Source organism: Ixodes scapularis, unplaced genomic scaffold, assembly GCF_016920785.2.
Source record: "Ixodes scapularis isolate PalLabHiFi unplaced genomic scaffold, ASM1692078v2 PGA_scaffold5__190_contigs__length_132052651, whole genome shotgun sequence".
Classification (NCBI taxonomy): domain Eukaryota; kingdom Metazoa; phylum Arthropoda; class Arachnida; order Ixodida; family Ixodidae; genus Ixodes; species Ixodes scapularis.
In genome coordinates, this window is record NW_024609880.1 from 125,714,105 (window position 1) to 125,738,178 (window position 24,074).

The 24,074-nt window shown below is 47.6% G+C and overlaps 2 protein-coding genes across 2 annotated transcripts in view; one reads left to right on the forward strand and one right to left on the reverse strand.

Moving 5' to 3' along the window:
* Positions 1 to 2,855: 2,855 nt before the first annotated feature.
* LOC120850765 (neprilysin-1-like) lies at positions 2,856 to 5,783 on the reverse strand. The gene has a single exon (XM_040223416.2). The coding sequence runs from the start codon at positions 5,781 to 5,783 to the stop codon at positions 2,856 to 2,858; it is 2,928 nt and encodes a 975-aa protein (XP_040079350.2).
* An 18,253-nt stretch (positions 5,784 to 24,036) lies between these two features.
* LOC8050426 (ATP-dependent translocase ABCB1) overlaps positions 24,037 to 24,074 on the forward strand; it is a 41,619-nt gene continuing 41,581 nt past the window's right edge. The window contains exon 1 of the mRNA XM_042294333.1: positions 24,037 to 24,047. Coding sequence (XP_042150267.1) covers positions 24,037 to 24,047 — 11 coding nt within the window. The remainder of the gene's footprint in view (positions 24,048 to 24,074) is intronic.

Below are 24,074 nucleotides of genomic sequence, written 5' to 3' on the forward strand. Positions count from 1 at the left end.
CACTGCGGCGAGACGCCACGTTGGTCTCGACACGCTGCAGCCCGATTCACCCGGGCCTAACCTAACCCAACCTTATGGAGCCTAACTAGGGCGATCAGACTTCCCGTTTTCGAGGTTCATTTACGACGTCCAGTTATTTTGTGTCGGAAAAAGCCTCAGGTCCCGTTTTCGTGGGAATGTGCATTTGAGAAATCGGTACTAAGGAAATCGAAGAAAACCGACAGAATGTTTATACCGTAGAGACGTAATTTTATAAAGAAACAAACGTACTATGAAAATGTTACCTCCCATCTTGCGCAAGTTTGAGCTCTTTTCCTTGTGACATCTGACATTAAATCTGCCAAACTTTCTTGCAGTACTGCTGAACTTGGTGTTAGTTGGGCAACAATACAACGGTGCGTAAAACTGTCGACGGAAATCACTTGTCCGACTCCGGAACAATATGAGTTTCTACGAATGATAGCAGTTTTTCTTTCACATCACTCGCACGTCCCCCCCCCCCCCCCCCCCCCCAACTCGAGTGTCCCGTTTTCTACCCCAAGGATTCTGGTCATCCTAAGCCTAACAAGATCCTAACCTAACCTAGCAAGACCTGACGCAACCGAACAAGACCTAACCTCACCCAACCTAACCTAGCAAACGACCTAGACCTAGACTAAAGACAAAGACCTAGCTAAAGACAGCCTAACCTTATTACACATAACCTTACCTCACAAGATATATTATAACATCATCCAACATAACAAGTCCTAACCTAACCAAACATAACGTCACAACAGTTGAACCTCATATTGATATAGCAAGGTATTGGTAATCAGCTTCAATACATGCACTTGAGATGTTGATACAGCAAAGATACTGACACAAATAATGAAGACTTCCGAAAAACTGCCTTTACTAAAAGAGGTTCTGCTTAAAACAGACACGAGGAAAACTAAAATCTCGGGCTGCAAACACGTCAGATACTACTTATGCGCCCTCTGTGCGATTTCTGCGCAACTGGTCAGTTCAGCTGGCTTGTTACAATGATCTCTGTGTCACACCACGCAACATAGGTTCCATGTCAGAAATATCCGCAAGTACTGTTCAAATAGAAATGTCCTTAATTAAAACTACCAAATGCTGCAGACTAAACTTGGATTGAGCGCGTTGGTAATAAATTCAAAAATATACGAAAGAATCAGACGAGTCAGACGAACAACTCTGTTGCTCAGCATGAGTGCATCAGGTCTCGGCAAAGGTAGGGTGACCAGACGTCCAGTTTTACACGTTCATTTACACCGTCCCGTCATTTTGCCTCGAAAAAGCCTCCCCGTTTTTGTGGGAACGTGCAGTTGAGAAATCAGTAATCGTGTCGTTTCACAACCGAGACTGGTATGACGTCACGCTCCGGGAAGGAGGGGCTTCAGCGGTACTTTGAAAATGATTTTCTGCAGCATCTGGGCACAAAATTTAAAATCAAATTAATCTCGATATTCGTGTTTCTGGAGCTCGAATAAAGACGGTTTAAGTGGTTTTCCTCAATCACAAAACCGCTTCAGTTTCCCTTTAAGTTTATTATAACGATAGCTGAAACAAAAACGTATTCCCCTTCTAGATCATATTATAATTCGACATATATTGAGGCCACTACTTTTTCAAATCTGAAAAATAACTTTATGGTTCATGTGAACCCAAAATAGTAGGAATAGGCACCGTACCAATCGAGTTAGTGAAACAACATAAAACGCTTCGAATAATTTTTTCTGAACACCTTTTTTGGAACGATCATGCCAATTATCTTGTTACGAAGCTGTCTAGGGTGGTTGGAGTTATGTCACACTGCCGCAATATTTTCCCAGTTAACGTTAAATTTCAAATCTACTATTCACTATTTCAGTCTTACATTAATTATTGCCATCTTGTTTGAGGGACAACTACACAAACAAACATAGAAAAACTTACTTTACTTCAAAAAAAGAGGCTTCGTTATATTGCCAATGAGCATTATCTCGCTCACACCAAATCTTTGCTTGTCAAATATAAAATTATTAATCTTGATAAGATGTATGCAGATTACTGCACAGCTCTCGTTTTTCATCTCCTGATTATGCTTCGCTTTTATGCAAGATGTCGGAGCTCTCCGAATATCCTCGTAATTTCAACACCCGTCTTTCCGAAAAAAGGACAGTACCACGAGCTCGTACTAACTATACTTACCAGTCAACTACCATATCGTCTACCTTTATTAATCATCTTCTTAATAATAATACTAATATATATCAAATGGGGAGGAAATCCTTACTTATGCATTTCTTGTGAATTGTTCCGTGAAATTTCTTGGGCATACCCATACCTTTGTATACATTTTGCATTTCGTACAGTGCTGTTAGAAGTTATGCGTATGTGCGCCTTGTGTTGTTTTGCGTAATTTTCTTCTATATGTAGCTGTATATATTTTCAATCTGTCACAAGTTCTGCGAATATATTTTTTTTTTCTTTTTGTAGAATGCTGTTAGAAGTTGTATGCATGAAGTGATTACTCAGCGTATCTTTCCTTTACATGTAATATCCTTTTGTGTTCTGAATGGATGTCCTGTTGACAAATTTGAGACGGGCCCCAGACTTCGTCAAGCTGCCAGTGGCAGCTTTTTGTCTAGGGTCCCGGTTGGCTTAAAGGCCATAAATAAAACGATTGATTGATTGATTGATACTGTCAGTGTTTGTCGTACCGAAAACTACAGGAAACCAAAAAAATTACTCAAGCGCAAATTGCACAATTTTGGGGGGAAATTGAATAAACATTTATTGCGACACAGTATGGATAAAAAAAAAAAAGAAGCACGACAACAGAACACATTTTTATCTACAATAGTCTACCAGAAGCGACATCTTGTCGCCGGGTTCATGCCAGTGCCTTGGCTGCAGCCGAAGGTTTTCTCGAACTCCGGGTCGTCCATGAGGGCCCAGTTGACGCTCATCGGAGCGGAGGCGCCACTCGTCGCCGTGCCCGACTTGCCTCCAGCGCGGCACATGCTGGCCGTGTAGTACACGTAGAACAGTTGGTTGGTCGAGATCCCTTCCGCGTTCTGGAATCGATAGTCCGTCCGGTGCCTGCTCCGGGACATGATGTACATCTTGTAGAGCTTCAGCACGGGTCTGATGGCTGCCGTCTCGGTGACGTCCCGGAGCAGAGCTTGCTGCCTGAGGCGGCTGCGGTCGTCCGAGCCGGCGGTCCACTCCGCGTGCCGAGCACGGAAGCAGTCTTCCCTGGCCCGGTAGTTCTGCCTGGAAGGCTGCGACCAGCGAGTCGCGCGGTCGTCGCCATTCGCCGCGCCCTGAAGCGCCGCGCGCAACAGGCAGCCCACGAGACGAGCCCCGATGCGAGGAATCTGGAAGAGCAGAAAAAACTGCGTCGTTCGACCCGTGACGTTGAGCAGGGAGATGGGGAAGTAGACATTGTTAGACTCCAGGAAGCAGCTGGTGTCGAAGACGCTGCCTCTCCACACATCGTTCCTGTCCCACGGTTCGCTGAGGGACGAGTGGAACTCATACTCTCGCATGGCCTGGTAGGACAGAAGGGCTTGGCCGGGACTCACGCCCGGAAGGCCGGCAAACATTTCACGAGCCAGTTGAGCGTTGCTCATCCAGTGGGGAAAGAAGGCCTGGATTTGAGTCTCTGTTAGTCGTCGAAGAACTTGAGATTTCGTGTGCACGTCCATCCACGAGACCTTCGCAATGGCGGTCATCAACTCGTGCTTCAGGTCATCTATGATGTTTCGGATGGACAGGTTTTCCAAGGTTGACCTGAATTTGAGATAGGCTGCATAATGTACCATGCTGGGAAGCGCTTGCTCTACCGTGTGCAAGCAGACGCGTGCCCGACTTTTCCTTTTGCTTCCCTCGGATAGAATGAAGCCTCTCAGGTGATCGGTGAGGACATGCCCCAAATAGTTCAGCGAGATGTGTGGTGGCGTAATTCGTATCACTTCTATGAGATTCGAAACATAGTCAGAGGACTGCAGCAACACCACGGGATCTGACGATAAATTGAGCAGTGAACTGCCCATGGCTTCGACCACAAAGGGTTGGAAAAGGTTCAAGTCTCCCAGGCTCCGAACCTCCTCGCCATCTTTGGACGACGCCGGCCCCGTCAGGCGGGCTACGTAGTGCATGAACTCTAACACTTCTTCAGCCAATTCCAGTGGCACGTCGGTGTTAACTACGCGCATTCTATTCAGCAAGTCCCAAGAGCGCTGACTGACGCTCACATTGTCGCGGAAATTTTCAAGATTTCCGAAGCCGTTGGTCTTGTCCAACACAACCACTGCGTCGGAGGTTCGGGAGACCTTCGTCAGTCGAACAGTGAGGAATGTTGGTAGGCCAAAGTACCTGAGAATTTTTGCGGAAGCACTCCAAACGTCAGTCAAACTTTTGTTCCTATCTGATTCTAATGGCCAACCGGACAAACCGGTTTTCTTTAACATTGCGCGCAAGGGTTGTAATTGAAGCGCTTGTATCGCACTCAGGTCCACGCATTCGCGAAAAAGCTTTTTTGCTGGTGTAATTAAACTGTCATCGTCGGTGCTGCCCTCGGTTAAGTATTTGAGTATGGTATTTTCAATATCTCCGACGACAACCTGGTCAGCTGATATGGCGGACGCTTGGGCAGCCCAATCCGAGCAAACGAAGCTGTAAAAGTCATTGCAAGGATTAACTGTCCAGTTTAGAGTCTGACTTACAAACATTCCTTCAGCCCGACACTCTGGTGTTCTGCAGAGGCCAAACGTATCCTCGTTTGACCCTTTCGCACTACCGTTGAAATTAAAGGTGCGCAGGAAGTATTTGAGCCACGGACTGTTCATCGTCTGGTTGTACTCACTGTCGTAGTCTCCGAAGATGGACATAAACTGCTTCTTCCCGTACACGCTCACAAAAGCCATGAAACCGAGTAGCGTTGCGACAAGCAGCAAGAATGCAACAATAACGTGCGTCTGATAACTAGTCCTTCGCCCTTCACGCATCGCCTCGTAGCGAGCTTGGTTGGCCATCCATTGGTCGTAGGTGTGGACGGTCTGGCCCAAGTTCAACTTGCTGGATTTTGCTTCCAAGTCGCGAGCGTGAAGCGCCCTTCGATTGAGAAAGGCGGGCTTCGTGGCCAGCACGTTGGTCGCGGCTACAATGGGGAGCTGCATCGGTGGTGGAGCAGCTGTTGCGAAGGTGGCGGTGCCGCTTGCAGTGAGGACCCGTTCACCGGTCGATGTGCTCTGTTCAACCTCTCCTTCGCTATCGGAGCTGTCTGTGTAGAACTCCTCGCTGTACGTCCGAGAATGGTGTGTTAAAACAGGAGCAGACGCCGTGAACGTCGACATCGGATGTAGCAGCGGAGAGATCGTACCGGTTGTGTAACTAGGGTAAGCACCGTGGGCAGGTTGAAGCAGGCCGCAGCGCACGCTATGTGGGTTACTGTATACCGTATACTCGGGAGAGGGCACCAATATTGGCGCTGGTTGTGACGCGGCTAAGAGCGACGGCTGCAACTTTAGTGCCGCCACTGGTGGCTGCTGCAATAGAGGTTCTTGTTGCTGCAGTAGCTCTTCGTGTTGCTGCATGAAGAATTGAGGCGGTGGTTGATTAACAATGACAGGTGTCTCATTTACGTGAATTGAGTGAGAATCTGGATACGTCTGGTCCTCTATTACAATTTGTACGTGTTGTTCTCCGCAGTTTGATGTATCCCTGTAGTCATGCGCTGGCAAGGCGAACTGCGGAAAGGATGCTTGGTGCTTATGTTCAGGGGCCATCTGGAAATGCACTGACGCGCACTGGGTGCGGTCGCTAACCAAAGTCTGCACATTAACCTCTCGTGGAGCATGATGTAACATTGCTGGCGACATGGAAGGAAGCTGAGATGGGATACTTTTCGATTCCGCAAATTCGACAAGTGAAGAGTATGAAACGGTGCTCTCTCCCGATGAAGACAGTGACCCCTGGCCAAGTGCATGGTCGTAACTTGCTTGTGCAGGCGCTTGAAATTGCGGTGGGGTTGTAGACTGTATTTGAGATGCTTGTAAGCATGGCTGCACAAGTACAGAAGATAATGGTTGGGAGTTCTTTTGGGGCTCCGCTTCATTCGTAATAGAAACTAGAATCTCCTCTTCGGTCGGAAAATCGATGAACGTTTGTCCAGATATAGGGGCTCCGGAGGGTATTGGAGCCGTGTCTTGAGTCAGACATCCCACATTCGCTGATTCTCTCGGGGTGGGAGCAATGACTCGCGCCATAGGTGGATCTGTCTCAAAAGATTGCACGGTCACGCGGGTATGAGAAGATACACGTTCTGCCACGCGCACATCGCGGTAGTCACTGTAGCCTGCAGTGTACCTTGAGAATCGACCAGGGCTTCGCTCGCATGACCTGGTCGCTCGTGCAAGGTCGTAATATTCGGAACGCCAGCATCGAGGCAGATTGTATTTCTTATGCCTGCGCCTACCCTTGTGGTGCTTTCTTTTTTTCCCGTGGTCATCGTCCCTCTGGTCGTGGGAGCTCTTGTCTTCGCAGCGTGCCTCTTCGTCGACACCCCTGTCCAGACCTCCGTCGTCCTCTCTGTCCTCGGCACGATCGTCGCCCCTGTCGTCAATCCTGTCTTCATGTTCCAGCCTCAGGCCGACGTCATACCGCCGGTAGTCGTCCCAGTCCCCCACGTGGTCGTACCAACCATCGTGGTTTGGATCTAGGAGGTACTTCTGATATATTTTGGTGCCAACAGCGGCACGCCCTGCCGTGGATACAGTTTCTTCCGAAGCCCTACCGACTATGACGAGCTTCTGTGTCTCCTGGGGCTTCTGCCCCTTAGAAGTAATATGTGTTACAAATTCGAACTCTTTCGAGAATCTTTCACCACTCGATTTAGTTGATGTGCGACTCCTGCATTTTTTCTCGCCTCGAGAACGACGCCCTCGTGGCCTGGTTCCCCTTGAATAACGGCTGATTGTCGAAACGCTTGATATCGATGAACTGTTTCCCCTCGACGACCTTGAACCACTCGAGGACGTAGTAGAACTGACCCACTTGGATGTACTAGCCCTTGTGGATGATGATGAAGGTACTCTTCGCGATTTTGATGATCTGCGACGCGCCGAACGCTTTGGAGATCTTGTTTTTCTCCGTCTCGAGTGAGAGCGAGCGTGTTTTCCCCTTTTTCTTGAAGGCTCCCGCTGGGACGCCTCTCCCGATTCGATGAGCCCCAGCCAAGAACACAAGGCAGTCAAGCCGTGCTCCCTGGACTTTGATCTGTTGGCTGGAGAGGTCTTTCTCTTTGAACGACGTGTAGCCGTTCTGAATGGTGGCTCCGGTGGTATCCTGAACTCGTCCGCGACGTTTTCGAGCATACGACAGCACTGCTCCAACGCGTTTGCAACGCTGGTTACGGGCACAATGTCGCGAGGCTCCATGTACGGACTCCGAAGCGGTTCTATAAACGGGTTGTCCGTGTCAAAACCTCCACGGCGATGAGCAAAAACGCTTGTGGTCGATGCTACACTCATTTGTGGCGCTGCCTCGTAAGGAACGTCGCCCATGCTTCTCCGTCTTCGTCTAGAACGTCGCCTTCGCGCCCTCCAAGATCGACGTTCTTCGCGTCGTCTCTTTCTTTGGTCTCTGTGCTCTCGTCTGTTGGCCCTCTTGAGCTCCCGTTCTGTTCTGTCTCGCACCATCTCGCTCAGTTGATTGAGCAGTTTTGTTTCGTACCTGAAGTCCGCCTCTGCACCTGGCTGCTCACTCGGCGTCAATGACCCCTTTAAAACATGATTGATCGGGGTCAAGGACGGTTTCTGTTTCGGAAGACTGATGTCAACCTTAGTGTCCATTCTGGGCGCACCGTCGGGACCTTCCACTTTTCTTGTGGTCGTACGAATGACTCGCGTGTCTGGACTCAGGGACAGACCCCTTGCGCCCGGAATAAGTGCCCTGGACCTCCTGAAAGACCTGCTCCGCCCTCCGCCAGGCTCCGCGTACCTCCGAATGATGTTGTCTTGAGATGTTGTGTACAGCTGCTGCCCGCCATCCGGCGAGAAGTGTTCAGCGATCCCTTGACGCGTTATGGCTTCTATTCCCCGTCGAGGAGTGGGAGGCGGCTCCTCTTCTGGAGGGATCATTTCGATTTCTGTTTTAGTCCTGATCTTAATCTGAGCACCTCCCGGCCCGCCTTGAACAATCTGCTCAGTCGTCCCCGGCTCGAGCACCATTCGCTGCTGCCCGTCAGGGAGCTGCAAGGCCGAATGAGGCAAGGCCTGCCACAGCAGTTCTTGACCCCCAGTCATAGGTTGCCCCGTTGCTCCGGCAGTAAGCAACGGCTCAAGAGTCACCGGCTCCTGGGACGACAACCTGTTCAACGTCTCCGGACTGGGCGCCGCAGCAACCGGCTCGGGTTTTACAGACGGCTGGAGCACTGGAGCAGGTGCCGGAGGCACTGGTGTTTGAGGAACCTCCGGAGACTCTTTTTTTTTCTTTTTCTTTTTCTTTTTCTTGCTCTTTTTCTTTTTGCTACCTTTTTTCTTCTCGCTCTTCTTGCTCTTTTTTTTCTTGCTCACCTTTTTCTTCTCTTTCTTGTCGTCGCCGCCCTCGTCCTCATCGTCCCGCTTGATGGGCTTGCCCAACTCGAAGCGATACTTTTTCCGGGGGCGTTTCCTCTTCTTTTTTTTCTTCTTCTTGCGCTTCTTCCGCTTCAAGACCTCCTGGTGCACGGTCTCCGGTAGTTCGGCCTGCTGCTTGGTCTCCGGCTTACGCTGCAGGTTGACGACCTCGTCCGAGGGCTTCCTCTTGTCGAACTCCTGCACACGGACGTCTTTCTCGAATGAGAGCCTCTTGTCCTTCTTGATGATCTCCTCGCCCCAGTCCAGGTCGGACGGGGTATCTCCCACAGCGATGTCCCACCGGTAGTGGTAGCCCTTCTCGTCGGTCACCACAGGCCTCGGCGTCATGGGTGTCGGCTCGGCCGCCGCGGCCGCTGGAGCAGGCGGCGGGGCCGCCATGTCGCCTTTGGGTGGCTATGCCTGCCGGAGACTCACCCGCGCTGCGTCGGCTGGCAATCTCCTACTCGAGGACGGGGCCTCATGACGAGAGCCGGTTGACTACGCTAAAGTGCCCACCGGCGTCCATTAATTTCTCCTCGGGCGGGAGGGCGGTTCCTCGCACTTCTTTTTCTTCTCTTCTTGAACACACACCGGACTAGCACGAACAGATAACCTCCCCATTAAACATAAAGCAGCGTCGATGCGTCTTAATCGCACTACAAAACTGAAATCGTCGGGCAGCAAGCGCACAAATAGGTCCTTGGGCAAGCGACAAACAGCCAAATGGGTCCGTCATTTGAATCGACCGAGGAGAATCGGCTTCAGGACGTGTCCCTCCACGTCGTCCTATTTCCCATCTGTCACTTGCTCCCACACCAAATAATGTACTAGGGGAATACAGGACACTTCCCTACATTACATCAAAAAAGTGGACAACGAGGACCCGCGGAAACACGCGGGACGGCATGAGCTGTACCGTCTTAGCATCCGCGATCCCATCGACCGCACCACATTCCGAGGCGTCGCCTTCGCGTGCTCTGGTGCCGGGAGGAGGGGAGTTGGGGAAGGAGCAACACCGCAGAAGACAAGGCCGCAGTGCTGACAGTTCTGCGTCACCAGCGAAGGCCAACGCTGGACACAGATTGGAAACGAGTGCTGCGTCAGCGCTCGGCTTCGAGTCAAGTTTGTGCTGAACGTTGACGCAATCGTTGTGTCTAATCTGTGCCCAGCATTGGCCTTCTTTGATGACGCCATCTCTATCAACACTACGGCTTTCTTATCTAGAATCGCTAATTTCGTCAAACACCAAATTGGGGCCGAAGTTCGCAGAGCGTGCTGAATGGACTCTCGTGGCGATGGCATCACGCGGGACTAGATGTCAATCATCCAAACCACTGATCTCCGTTTTAGTTGGCTGGATTGCGGATCGAGAGCCCGTAGGTGTCGCCACCGGCGGCCATTGCTTGACACCAGGCAATACACGCAGGTCTATGGGAGAAACGCACAAAAGTAAGCATATTGAAGCATGTACGCTCTGCTCGGAGGTGAGTATTTTAAGGTGCGCTGCAATCCTTATGTCGGGTGTTTGGAGATCGAATCGGTATTTGTCAAACGTCCGGTCGCCGAATAAAAAAATCAAACGTACCGGAGCACCTTCGGCTGAGTTGGCAAGCTTGCTCTCGTAGTGAAGTAAACAAAGGAACTTGCCGTCAATAAGACCGTCCTTAGGGAAGCACAGAAGTCGATAAATGACAAAGAAGTTCCATCTCGACAGTGGCTTTCCGGGAGTGAGCGAATTCCGCGTAGCAAAGCCTTCGAGCTTGTCTGCTAAACCTAACTCAACGAAACCGCCACCGACTCCGCGGTAACTCTAGGTAACTCTCGCCTCATTGAGCTGCACTACAGCGGAGTCACTCTCGACCACAAAATATTTATTTATAAGAACTGCGAGGGTTGTCTGTTCTAATGTTTGTACGCCAGCTATTTGACGGACTTATAAAAAAGCATCCAAAACGTTTCAGTGTCGACAACAGCTTAGAAACAGCGAGAACGTCTCTCTTTCTCCTTCTTGCCATAGAGTCCCGTGCATTGGCTGGTGTCAATCAATGGCCGCCGGTGGCGACACTCGGCCCCAGCGGCCGAGGCCGCGGTCCGCGCCAGCCTAGTACAATAGAGATCAGTGATCCAAACTCTCTCGCTGCTCAAATTTCAGCGAGATTGTGAAAGACGAAGCTGTAGCGAGCTTCATGTGAGTGCGCGCGAGCAACATCGTGGGGCCAGCCGATTGAACTAAAGCCCCTTGATAAAAGCGTTTTTTACAAGTACCGCCAACCATTGTTGTGGAAGCGCTCGAGACACGTGCCATGAGCGGGTGCTCCGCCGCCATTCGCTTCCAAGGCCCGCTCATTTCAGTGCTGCGCCGCCATTTGCTTCCAAGGGCCGCTCGAGACATGGGCCTCGTGCACCCGCGCATTTGACGCTACTTGCAAGACGAGCGCAAACACATCGAGGGGCTTTAGATTGAACAGCTGCACTGATTGCGTCTCACCCGCGTGTCCCTACATCCCTACGCCTAGGGTGCCTTCATGTGCGCTTTGCTTGGGGTGATGACATCTGGCCATTTTGTTTCGAACATTTATTTTTATTTTTTGTTCTGAAGCGCGTGAAAGAGCGTGTCCCTGCACGCGCTCGTGGCGCTGACTGTGCTACGACGACATTTTGTTTCCTGCGATTTCTTTGTATTTCCCATGTGAGCGCGTGCTGTCGGCATCGGGTACTATACAAACGATGGCATCACCCTAAACAGAAAGACATTGAGGCACTCTACCTACGCCGCGTTAGATTCAATGTTGTTTAGATTGTCCTTAGGCGGGCTGTGAATACTCTGAACTTTCTCCTCACAAGATCGGCGTTTGTGGAAGTTGTTGGGGACGATCCAAAGTGGGCGTCTTACAATTTTGGGACAGAGTTATTTGAGGCCAAAATTTTCCCTTCGGAATTGAGGCGAAGATTGAACCTTGTGACATTGTGGAGCCGTGAGCGGTGTACGTGTTTTAGAGCTCACCTTCAGCCAGTACCAACAAGGCTACCGGAGTCATCCAGAGGCGGTGTGAACCCCTCCCCCCCCCCTTTAACCGGGCACGCAGCCAGGATTTTGTTTCGGGGGGGGGGGGGGGGGGGGGGCCGCCCAAGGCAAAATGCTGTATTAGGGGGAGGGGGAGAGAGGTCCCAGCAAAATTAAAAATTCTGGGGGGAGGGGGGGGGGGGGGGGGGCAGGCCCCATGGGCCCCCCCCTGGCTACGTGCTTGCCAGTAACCCATTATTTCTCCTACCCCCTCTTTCAACGCCCCTGGGGGGAAGGGATGAATCGCTCCCCTCCCTGGGCCCCCTCTTTCGGCGCCCTTGCTTCAAAACGTATTAACTGTGAAGCGACGAGGAACAGCACAGCGTGCAAGTTTAGAAATATTGGTTCTAACTTCTGGGTTTCTGGAATTAAAACGTTTCGCCCTCCGTGAACTCACGAGCGGCCCCCAGACAACACCCGACATCCTCAGGACGTCCTCGAAAGGTACAAACGTCCTCAAGGTTTTCAAGACGTCCTCAGGACATCCTGGGAACGTCAGTGGCTGGATCGTCCTAGAAACGTCCTTTCGAGGACTTATTGAGGACGAAGGATACAAAGTTATAATATATACGTCCTCGATTTGATTGCGTTTTTAAACAAATAAATGAATGAAATAGCGGTAGTATACACAGTTCACGTTCACTGCTCAACTAAATTTCACATACAAATTATTACATGTAGTTGCGTAAGTTTAGGACATCTTTTAACTATAGTTTTGATCAAACAATTCTTTAATAAAACCAGGACGCACTACAATTATTATTAGTTTTGTATTTGCGCAGTATTTCGAAATTCAGTTCCATTGGCAACATTCAATCTAGGTGGCGCAAGCTACCGCCTTCTACAAGGTGTACCGTTATGGCAATTACCCACCCATCCGAGAGACTCAAGCAAGCTAAGCCAAGCCAATTTTTAAACACCAGAAACCAAATAGCCGATAAACATTAATAAATAAATAATAAATAAATAAATAAATGACAACTAAAAAGAAATATAACTTAAAAAATTAAAAGAAATAATTTTTTTAAGTTTCATTTTTTAATTGTAATTTATTTTCTAAAAATATTTTTTAACTTTATTTTGTTTTAATTTTCTTCGTTTTATTTACATTTAGCCTGTCATTTTTTATTTATTATTTACTTATTAATGTTTATTGGTTATTTGGTTTCTTGTGTTTAAAAGTTTAAAATGTTCTCATTAACGGCGAAGGAGAAGATGATGACGATTTGAGGAAGAAGAAATTATATATCACTGAGTTGTTAGTCAGCGCTGCGAGTCTGTATATCCGCGCTGTTCCATCCAAATTGATGATGGCAGCAATGCAAGGCAGGAGACAAAGTTAGTGTGTTTTTAAATGAATTCTTCTAAATGGCGGAAAGCAATGAACGGCAATTTCGACGGGAAAGATGCGGCGCGTAAACGAATGCTTCGAGCTTTTCAACTGTGCGAAAGTAGACTCGGTAGCAAGGGTATCTTCCTCGCACGAACATTAATTGTGATTTTTTTCTAGACCATCTTAGCTTTCTGCTGTGACTGTCATCAGAAATCAATCTTTTACGAGCAGTGAAATCAAATGTTGAGTGCGCAAACAAAGCTGACGTGGAGACCATCATCAAAGTATGGCTGCGCCACGCTGGAGAGAAACTGAAAAAGCTGCAGTCAAAGGCCGCAGATGTTCGACACGATGGTAAGTTTCTCATATTACCTGTTTTTATTATTAATGCTTATGGAATTGATTTTTTTCTGCAGATCCCGCTGACTATTTGGACTAGTGCTGGCCAAGATGCGAAGCCAGACTGCACGTCTGGTGCAGACGTTGAAAAAAGTCATGTATAACATTTGCTCTGCAATAAAGTATTTCTTGAAGAGTTACCTTTGTTTGCAATAATGAATGGCACGATCATGCTCATAGTTACAGGCTAAGAACATAGCGCAAGGAAATACGCAGAGGAGAAAGCCGACAGAATGCTGGAGGGGAGAGGTTTTCTTGTCTCCTCTTCAGCATTCCGCCAGCTTTCTTCCTCCTTTCCCTTGTCCTATGTTCTTAGCCTCTCACTGACTAATAATCTAGAATTAGTGTGTGAATTTCACTTTAAAATAGTGCACAACAAAGCATTTCTTTTCCCGCAGGCAGCTTTTGCAGGCATCTTCAGGTTCAAAATCCAGTTGGAGAAAACCTAGAAACAATAAAAATGAAAGCATCCTAACAGCTCAGTGAACAGCTGCACCTGCAGTGCATTGTCCTAAAAATGTACTAGAAAAATCCTTGGCTGCCCTCCTGAGGACGTTCCGAGGATGTCCTGAGGCCGGACAATAGGACGTTTTTAGGATGTTCTCAAGATTATTTGAGGACATCCTCAGGACATCATAACGTCCTCAAAAGGCTGTCCTGAGGACATCCTGGGGATGTCGAAGTGTTGTCTGGGGCCATGACAGACCTTTAAGCGTGAGGCTCGTGCCAGGGCTCGTAGTGTGGAGGCGTGTTCAGTGACGTTCTTTTATAGTCCTTCCCCTTGACGTCAGTGTCAGGATTATGAGTTGTGAACGACAAATTCGATGGTGCGTGTTTGAATCGACGGTGAAAAGTTTGATTGTGTACGATGGAAGCTTGGACTCATGGCGTTTTTAAAAACAAACATCACCGTCGATATTGACGACCTTATATTTCTCTTATTTCTGTTTATGAAAGCAGAATAAATCCCAGTTAGTCTAATCTTGGCAAGCCAACCACACCAACGCTTTTGGTAGCATACGTAACCAATATATCTAAAAAAGGAAAAAAAAACAGTAAAATGACTTTATTTCTTTCATGGGGGAAAAACTTATCGAGGTTGAAATTCGCCTGAAAGCGGACAACGCTACTGGGCTGGTAAACGTCGGGCAACACCTTGATCATTTCCAAAAGGCCGAGAGGAATGGAAGGTACTAAAAGGAACAGCAGGGACGTTTTTTTAGTAAATTCCGCTTTATCGGCGGAAATCAACACTGTCCGCTTTGACGGTGTTGTATTTAGAATGCAAATGCCCCAAGCCCCCGCCGTGCTTTTTAGAGATCATCAAATATGTGGTCGCAGTTGATAATCTTTGTAATTACGTCACACGTATAAACTACAGTCGTCTCCGCGCGCTTTCTCGTGCTGCTCTTGTTTGGCTCCTAGGGGTGGGTAGGAATTTTTCGCCCTTTCAGTAAAAAACATCACGAAGATATACGGATCTGTGGGCCTGTGAAAAACTTTCAGCTTTTCCAATCTGGTGAAGAAGGAAGACCAGCGAAGCTGTACTATGGTCAGACGACCTTAAGGACGACGCCTAAGGACGGCGTCTAGGACGACCTCAAGGGCGACTTCTAAGACGATCTCAGGGACGAAATCTAGACGACTTCAAGGACTACACCTAGGACGACCTCAGGGACTACGCCTAGGACGACCTCAGGGACGACGTCTAGGACGACCTCAAGGATGACTTATAGGACGGCCTCAAGGACGACTTTTAGGACGACCTCGAGGCAGACATGGGTAAGTTACTTTTAAAAAGTAATTCGTTACAGTTACAGTTACTTTCAGTAAAAAAGTAGCGAAGTTACCGTTACAGTTACCGCAACAAAAAAGTAACTCGTTACACTACAGTTACTTTTAAAAATAACGACGTTACTTTTCAGTTACTTTTCTATAACGCTGAAAATTTATAAAAACTAGAAAACGCCCCTCACCAAGTTATATTGCATAGTATTAAAAAGTACGCTTTTTAGTTTATATTGTAACTTAGCAGCAGTTGCCTTCTGGAAATAGTGGCTGAACGTTTCCCTCGTTTGATGCCGAGCACGTCCCTGCCATTTCTGAACAGGCCCCGCGCAACCAGAGCAACAAACAAACCTCAGGCAAACAGCAGTAAATTTGGCCTCGACTGTTGACACCACGCCGGAGTAGTGGTAGAAATCGAAATACGAAACATGATGCGCAGTGCGGGGTAGTGGTGCTAATCAAAATACGAAACATTCGCAGTGCTCTCCGTGTGTATTGTTGTTTCACGGTGTATTCGCCCGATTAAAAAGCGTTTGCACAAAAAAAAAAAGAAAAACCGCAACAGTGATAGGGCTTCAAGATATTCTAAGATGTAAGTGTTCTGCCACAAAGTACAAGCAAGTGCAAAACATAACTAGATTTTTTTTTATCACATCTTCACGTGGCTATATTCGGGTCGTGACTCGCGAGGAAGAGCGTGTTCACAAGTTTGTGCAAGGCCAACTTGACACTCGCAATGTCAAAACAGGCAGTTTGGAAAGTGCAAGAAATAGCTATATTGTACTCGTTCAATGATATATTATTCATAAAAAAACTGGAAAGTAACGACAGAAGTAACGTCGTTACTTTCATCGTTACCTTAGAAAATATTAATAGAATGACAGTTAGAAGTTACATTTTTAAAAGATGACTCGTTACAGTTGCGAGTTACCAAAAAAGTAACATAGTTACTCTAACGCGTTACTAGTAGCGCTTCACTACCGAAAACTGCCTTTAGGACAACGTCTAGAACGACCTCAAGAATGACTTCTAGGACGACCTCGAGGATAACCTCTCGGACGACATCAAGTACGACCTCAAGGACGTCTAGGACGGCCTCAAGGACAACTTCTAGGACGACCTCGAGGACGACCTCTCGGACAATCTCAAGGTCGACATCAAGGACGACGTTTAGGATGACCTCAAGGACGACTTCTAGGACGACTTCGAGGACGACGCCTAGAGAAATTTAGCCTTTCCACTCTGGTGAAAACCAGAGTGGAAAACGATGCGCGTGCCGTGGAGAAATCCCGGGGATTTCTCCACGGCACGCGTATCCCGCGACGAAAACGTCAGGCTTTGCGATGTGCAAAAGCCTCGCGTTTTCGTCTCGTGATGCGCGCGTGCCGGCGATAAATCTGCGGGATTTCTTCCTCGTGTGAATATCCCTTCACGTACCACAAGAATAAACCTACCGATGCTTTTGTCGTCGTCGTCTTCGTCGGCAACGGCGCAGAGGGAGGCTTTCTTCCCCTCCTTTCTTGCAGAAATGTGCCCCGTGGTGCATCCGGGAACAAAGCAGTGTGTTTGCCGTTTCGCAGTAATCTGGACTCGTGGGAAAATCTTTCCGGGAAGAGCAGCACAAATGAGCAGTTCTAGCGATGCAAACGAGCCTTTCCCGGCTCTGCTTGTGCGCATATGTGTTTGTGCATGCTTATTTGCAGCGCATTCTCTTTGAAACGAAAGTCTATAACTAGACACGCCAAAAACTGGATAAAAATTAATTTAAAAAAAGGTTGCTACGTGTGTTTCTCCGTCTTGTCCACCAATGGTCATTTGATCTAGAACCTTTTTCCCTCTCATGCCAGTCCGCCGGTCGGGCATTAATTGGATCTTCCACCTCGCCTGGCGGGTTGACGGCAGGCTCAAAGCCCCCAAAGAGTTATTTTTGGCTTCGCTACGCTGGCCCAACAAGATCTCGGAGTGGTTGTCCGTGGTTAGCCCCGGGGTGAAGGGGCACGGCCTCTTGTCTTTGAAAAATTCGTCGAACCTGGGGATGTCGCCGGACTTTCACGTCGTCGAACTTGGAGACGCACAGCTTTCACAAGTTGTGCTTTTTGGGCACGGAGCGGAAAAGCTGACTCATAAGTATAAATTTAGATTTTTTTTTTTTTTTAGCTTGGTTTTTTCTGAGCGCTGCAGGGGCTGAGAGTTCTTTGGAAGAAATCTGCTCGCGCCCGGAGCCCACGAGCATCGGTGGGGTCCCGCGCTTGGAACAGCCTGCCTGCTGATGGACGCCAGCGAGATCAAGGGCCAGAACGACTCCCCGAGGCCCACCCTCGGGCCAGCCTCCACGCCGGACCAGAAGGGCGACGCCGGGCACCCGTAAGCCCAAGGAGGACGCGAGCAGACTGGCGTACCATGGCCATGCTTTCTTCACCCTGTCCGATCTTTAAAGCGTTTTTCATTCGGAAACCTCACAGATCTGTCTTCTTCACTTGAGACACTTAGTTTGGGAAATGACTAAATTACAATTACAACCGCTTTACCGCAAAGGCAGTTAATTAAAATAGCAGCGTTGTACGGGACGGCGTTCCAACTCCAAGGAACGACGTTCCTGGGGGGCTATGTTGCGCTTTTTGCACTCCCTGGGCCGGTTTTCTCGAAGCGATGGTAAACCCATTTTGGTAAACCGCGGTGCCTAGGAAGGGAAAAGTACCTAGGTACTGTTATAAACGGCTGGATATAAAACAACAATATTTATTTTTGATTGGGCAATAAGATGCGCCATCTATCGGTGAAACAAGCCAGTCATTTTGTTCATCCTCTTTTTCTGCTGGTTGTCATCGATCTAGTATGGTATTTTACGTCAAAATATAGTAATGTTGTACTTGAAGACCAATTTATTTGCTTCCGATGGTGCGAAGAAATTTTAGCCTCTAGGCTAGAGTTTGTCGACGAATATTCGAAAATGTAAGAAACAATTCCTTCAATATGTTTCGCCATAAACAACGCATAACTTTCCCGTGTTTCTTCCAGTCTGGCAACGCCGGTGCTGTAGTCTCGTTTTCGTTCCTTGCGACGCATGTTTCTGAGATTCCTGCTGATCTCACTTGTTTGCCCTCTCTTCCATTTGCCCAACCGATTCACCGGTGACGAGAAGCTAAGCTTCTCGTCACCGGTGAATCGCTGGCCACCGGGGATATGTAGAAACCTCAATGCTGTCGGCATACTGTCGGCGCACTGTGAACAAAAAAACAGTACAATGTCTTAGCTGTTCACCCGGAACGAAGACTTTATTGAGGATAACCCCCTTTCTCCGCAAAGTAATCGCTGCTCACGAGTTGGCGTGCATAGTGTAACAAATTAAACGTCTTAGTATAAATATGTACCAACACTCGTTCGCAAAACATTTTTTTTACTCACCATAAAAACACTTGCAAGGCTTATGTACCGTCATATGTCTTGGATCCCGGACTGCTGAAGAGTGATGCATTCGCGGAATGCTGCCGTCGGTTAGTTTAGTAGTCCCTCTGAACTATCGCTTTGCTTGACGTGCTAATAGGTTGATGGTGAGTCATTAATATAACAGCCAGATCGAAATGGATGTTCAGCAGAAACAAGCAGAACTATTAGCCCTCATTAAGCGACGCCGCGGCCATTATGCTTCTAGGTACTGCTCCTCCCTCGGCGCCCCTGCTCTCTCAGTCACGTGACCTGGAATTCCCCCGTCTAGGGACAATAGTTAACTTTAAACCACGGTTCGCGTTCGAGAAAACGGGCCCAGGAGACTAGGGAGAGGGAAGTGACGTCAACGACACAGCAAACGCAGATTGGGTGTTGATTTCGTTTTCTTCTGTCAACATCCAATCTGCATTTGCTGTGTCGTTGACGTCACTTCCCTCTTCCAAGTCTCCTGGGAGTGCAAAAAGCGCAACATAGCACCCCTGGAACGCCTTCCTTTGAGGAGGAACGATGCCACGTTCCCTCTTGTATTGCTGGATCTCGTTGTTTTGTTTGTTGATATATCTGCAATTTTGCCCCAATTTTAAAAGAAATTAAGTCTTTTTTTTTTAATTTTGAATGTTTCAACCTTCGGCAGAAATTGAAACGGGGGGTGAGAGATAGTAGAAAAAAAAGATAACTGAAACAAATGTGATCGTGGCGAAACGACGCGTAGTTTGATGTGGATACTTTTCACTCGCTTGCTTCCTTTTATCTTCGGTAAAATATTCCATTAAAATAGGTAACGTCAATGTTACGACACGTTCCAATATTAAAGATGTAACGAGAACCCGCCTTTTTCGATCCGCTAGAGAAATTTTGCAATTATATTTCTTGAAAATAACTCGACTTAGATTATGAGCTTTTTCAGTGATGTTTCCGCACAAAAAACTATTTGTTCTTTTTTGACCGAGTGACGTCAGAGTTTGATTTGCGAACTTGCCGCTGGGCGCCTACTTTCTACGGCTTACATTTCGAACTTAGCGTTATCTCGGAAAAAAAAGAAAGTTGAAATGGCGCTATGACGTCATATTGAAGCCATGTATTCGGCGTTTTCTATTGGTCACATTTTAAGTTTGTGTTTTATCTACATTATTAATGGAACAATGTAAGCTCTGAGGTACGAGTATTCACTTCTTATTATTTTGCAAGACCCCCGCGTTGGCAGTGTTGTATTTGACACGGCGGCTCAAAGCGCAAGTCCTATATTTATGTGAGTAGGTATGGAGCGAACTTATTGAAGTCTGGAATTTTTAATTCTGGAAATGCCCGACATACATGGTGGATACTCAATGTACAGCAAGCCCCCATTCTGATGCTTACTACTGGAAAAGAAGGGCAGTCTGGCGTGACGTCTTCCGCGCCCTTCTGCGGGTGCTTTGATGGTTGCTCAGCTGCCCGGAATGAGGCAAACGCTTGATGCAGCTGACTGTGACTGTAGAGAGTGGAGAAAAAAAATAGATGTAATTATAAATCAACTTTTCTTTTGTATTAGTGCGTCTGAAGTATTTAGACGAGTACAATTACGTTTAGACAGATTAGTTAGTTACTATTACAAGTTTAGTTTAATCACAACCATACGCTGTCACAACTAAAGCACGGCCCATAGTTGTGTTAGCAGGGGGGTAATATTGGCCCTTTAATATTTTGGGCTCCCGGTATGACATGTCAAAACCACGACCACTATTCTCCAGCTTCTTCTTTCGTCCTTGTAAATACAACATGAACAGCAAAGGCCGGTTCACACAGCGCAATTTTCTTACGTTTTCTTATACGTTACGTACAGTGGCGTACCAACTTGTTTTTGAGTGGGGTGGGGGGGGGAGGGGGGGGGGGGCAAACCAGACCCCCCCCCCTCAGGGATAGGGCGGTGTTCTTGGTATCCCTTGGGCGCCGCCGGCCAGTGTTTGTCCTGCCCAGTATGAGTCAAGGAAACATTCGTGCCTCGGATGTCGCGTGCCAGGCTGCCTCCTTGAACTGGTGGTCACGCGCATACTAAGAAGCACGGATGTACCGGTGACTTGTACATAGGCTTTCGTACTGTAACGTAACGCAAAAAATACGGGGCTGTGTTAACCGGCCCTAATGGTGATAAAGTGCATCTTTATCTGAAACCTCGCCTTATCTAAAACGGTGCCGTTGCATTTCCTTCCCATGTTACTCTAACCTTGTTATTTCTGTAGACGTTTTTTAACAAACACCAGTATTCCCCGCTCCCCTTTTAAGCTACTCGTTATGTCGGACAGGTTCTTTTGAACTACAGAATCCCCCCCCCCCCCCTCAATTTTACATTGAATCATTTATCCCCCCCCCCCCCAAAAAAAAAAAAGTATGCATTGCCGAACGCTTATTCTCCGCCCAAATGTAGCACTAGACGTGCGAATTATATGCCAAAGTTTCAGCACGAACCGATATCTTATTCAAAAGCTATAAGTGATTTTTTTTTTTTTAAATTCAATGGAACATGGGGCCAGTTTTCGCCCGTTTTCGGTTTCTGGCGCCGTAGAACACCATGTATTCGAGAGCTACGTCGGCTGCCATTTTCCCATTGACATTTTCAGAAAATCAATTATTACTTTTAAATAAGATCGGTTAGTGTAGAAAGTTTGGCATCTGGTTCGGGCCTCTTGCGCTATATTTGGGAGGTGAATGAGCGTTGTCCAATACGTAGTTTATTTTTGCTGAGAAAAAACAAAAATCTAAATATTTTGGGGGGACACCCTGAACATTGTCGAATGCCCCTTTTAGATTCAAAAATTTATCCAGACTGGCCTACTTTCCTTCCCTGCTACCTTAATACATTGTGTTAAGAAAAGGAAATTATCCTCCAACCTCCTTCATTTTAGAATTAATTCTGTAGTTTGCCCAGCACATTCTCGTTCTCTACCCACCTCTGCAATCTTTCCCTTACAATCTGCATTACTATTCTGTAAACAAGCGAAGTAACCATTACGGGACGGTAATTGCCTGTGTACGCTTGATCTCCCTTCTTTGTATATTAAACTCATTCGACTTATTCTTCTGGGACGTCTTCATTCATAAGAAATTTTCTCACTACCTTCCTTAATGATGCCTTAGATGTTGGGCCTAAACGTTTTATTAAGGTAATCGGAATACCATCTGGCATTTTTGATGTGCCGCTAGGAACTCTCTGCTCTGTCCTTAGCTGTCAATTCACTAATCAGACTGCCTTCCTCCACTGCTCCGAAACGACGTATAAAGCTTTGCTCGTTAAATGTTTCTGCCATCAGCATTGCTGCGTCGCTTCCTCCCCTTTCAACTGGTTATCTTGGGGTGTGTATCCGGCGACACTGGCGCCATCTACCGGATAGCCCTGGAATATCTCCGATCCGCAACGAATCTTTGCGCTATTTATGAAAAACGACCGCTAATTACGTCATCAATTCCTTCTGGCATACTGTAAAAAAAAAGGATGCCAAAAAATAGAAAAAGAAAATGTATAACAAACAAATACTTACAGCGCAAAGTAGCTGGTGATGATAAAAGATAATTTAAGTCAAAACCCTGACTATGGGGAAAAACAAAGGACGATACCACACACCAAGTCTTTCTGATACTTTGTGTGTTCTGTCGTTTTTCGTTTCTGAGTCTCGGGTTAAGAAAATATATAAACCTTCGAGGAAACTTTTATTTAGTCGTCCCATGTCAATTACAGCGTGACCCCCCCCCCCCCCCCCCCTTCTCTCCCTCAAAAAGAATTTTTTTTTCTTTTTCTTTTTTGCAAACATGAACGTGTTTTTCTTGTTTTAGCTAAGCAAACTTTACGTTGGTGAGAATAACGCGCGCGAGGAACCTCTGGTGTGACTAACAGCTTGGCCCTTGATCTCCAAGGAGGCACAAGCGGTCCACGTGCAAATTCGAACAGGAGGCGGCCCCTGCGTCATTCCTTCAGTTGGTGAGTGGACCAGACGTGCGGTGACGGTTGCGGTACTCCTCCGCTGGAGATTCCTGCAATGCCAGGACAACGCGTCTGCTGTTAGCTCTTCGAATGCCGTAAACGTTTTGCTAAAACATGAGACCGATGCTCCGCTACGATACACATAGCAAAGGTCTTAGCAGATTACAGATAGTAGGGAGCTTTAGGGAACCGTTTTTGCACATTCGATACGGTGCGAACTGCGCATGCGCTACAACAGAACACTCGCGCATGCGCAGTTCGTACCGGAAGGTCCATCGTACCGTATAGGGTGTGCAAAAACGGTTCCCTAAAGCTCTCTATAGACCAACTCAACTCTTTGACGTCACAGCAGGGCGGTGGCGCTGCTGTCGGTAGTGCGCATGCGCAGACGCTTCCCTCCTCCCGAATTTGGTTTCTGCGCATGCCCAGTGCCCACACCTGGCGGGGGCAAAGCGGGCTTGTTTGTATAAACCATGTTGGTGTATAGTATAGCGGGAGTTAGTAAACCATCTACTAAAACTGTCTAATGCATCGAGCAGATGGCGGGGCGCCACATATTTCCGGAATGGTCTATTGCGATCCCCCCGATTATACGGACAACTCCGTGAGGACGCGTTGATGTTCGTCGAGCTTGCAGCGACGTCGGTCGTGATCTCGGAGTCATCAGAGTTTAGCAGACGATAATTAAGAGGGCCTTTATTAGGGACATTCGCATTGTTTTAAGCACTTGTACAAAGTACTTCAGGCGCAAACTTTTGCTTTGAACTGCAGTGGGGTCTTCAGTGACGATATAAAACTCGGCGCGTCTCGTTCATTTGTTGAACCTGTCATTTATTTAGCAACTGATTTGATCGACGCCGGCACAGTCGGTGACAGCACATCATAAAGTACTCACATTCGAGCACCGCGTAGAAGCTTCAATGTGTGTGACTTCTGTGTGTTTCTTCCATAGACTTGCGTGTATTGCCTGGTGTCCAGCAATGGCCGCGATCCGATCCGTGATCCAGCCTACTCCTATTATGATAGAAATCAGTGGGCTAAATCCAGAATCCATTGTTGACCACCCGATACAAAGCGAAAGCCGCAGGATCCAAATCCAAATCCAAAATCCTGCGTGTGATTATGATGATCTATCCAGTTAAACTGGCTCCCTCACGCGGTCGCTTCGTGCGTTGGAAGCGACGGCCTCGAGAGGACCTTTTGACGGGCACTCTGGTAATGTTTATTTATTTCGGCCAGTCAAAGTGATAAGTTCGGGTACTTTCGCAAGATAGTGTGTATGAGATTCAACATTCGGCACTATTTCTATTGCGCGAATCATCGACTGCGGACAAAAACCAAGCCATTGGCTAACTTCAAAGTTTTCAAAACACCACACGGCTTTACTAACGCAACACGCCTTTTGAGGCAGGTACTCCCAGTAGGAAGTACCTCTAAGATGTCAAGGAGGCGTGTGATGTAGAACAAACACCTTCA

Bases quoted from the DNA above. Each gene is read 5' to 3' on its own strand.
- LOC120850765 (XM_040223416.2), bottom strand. From the start codon at position 5,783: ATGGCCCCTGAACATAAGCACCAAGCATCCTTTCCGCAGTTCGCCTTG.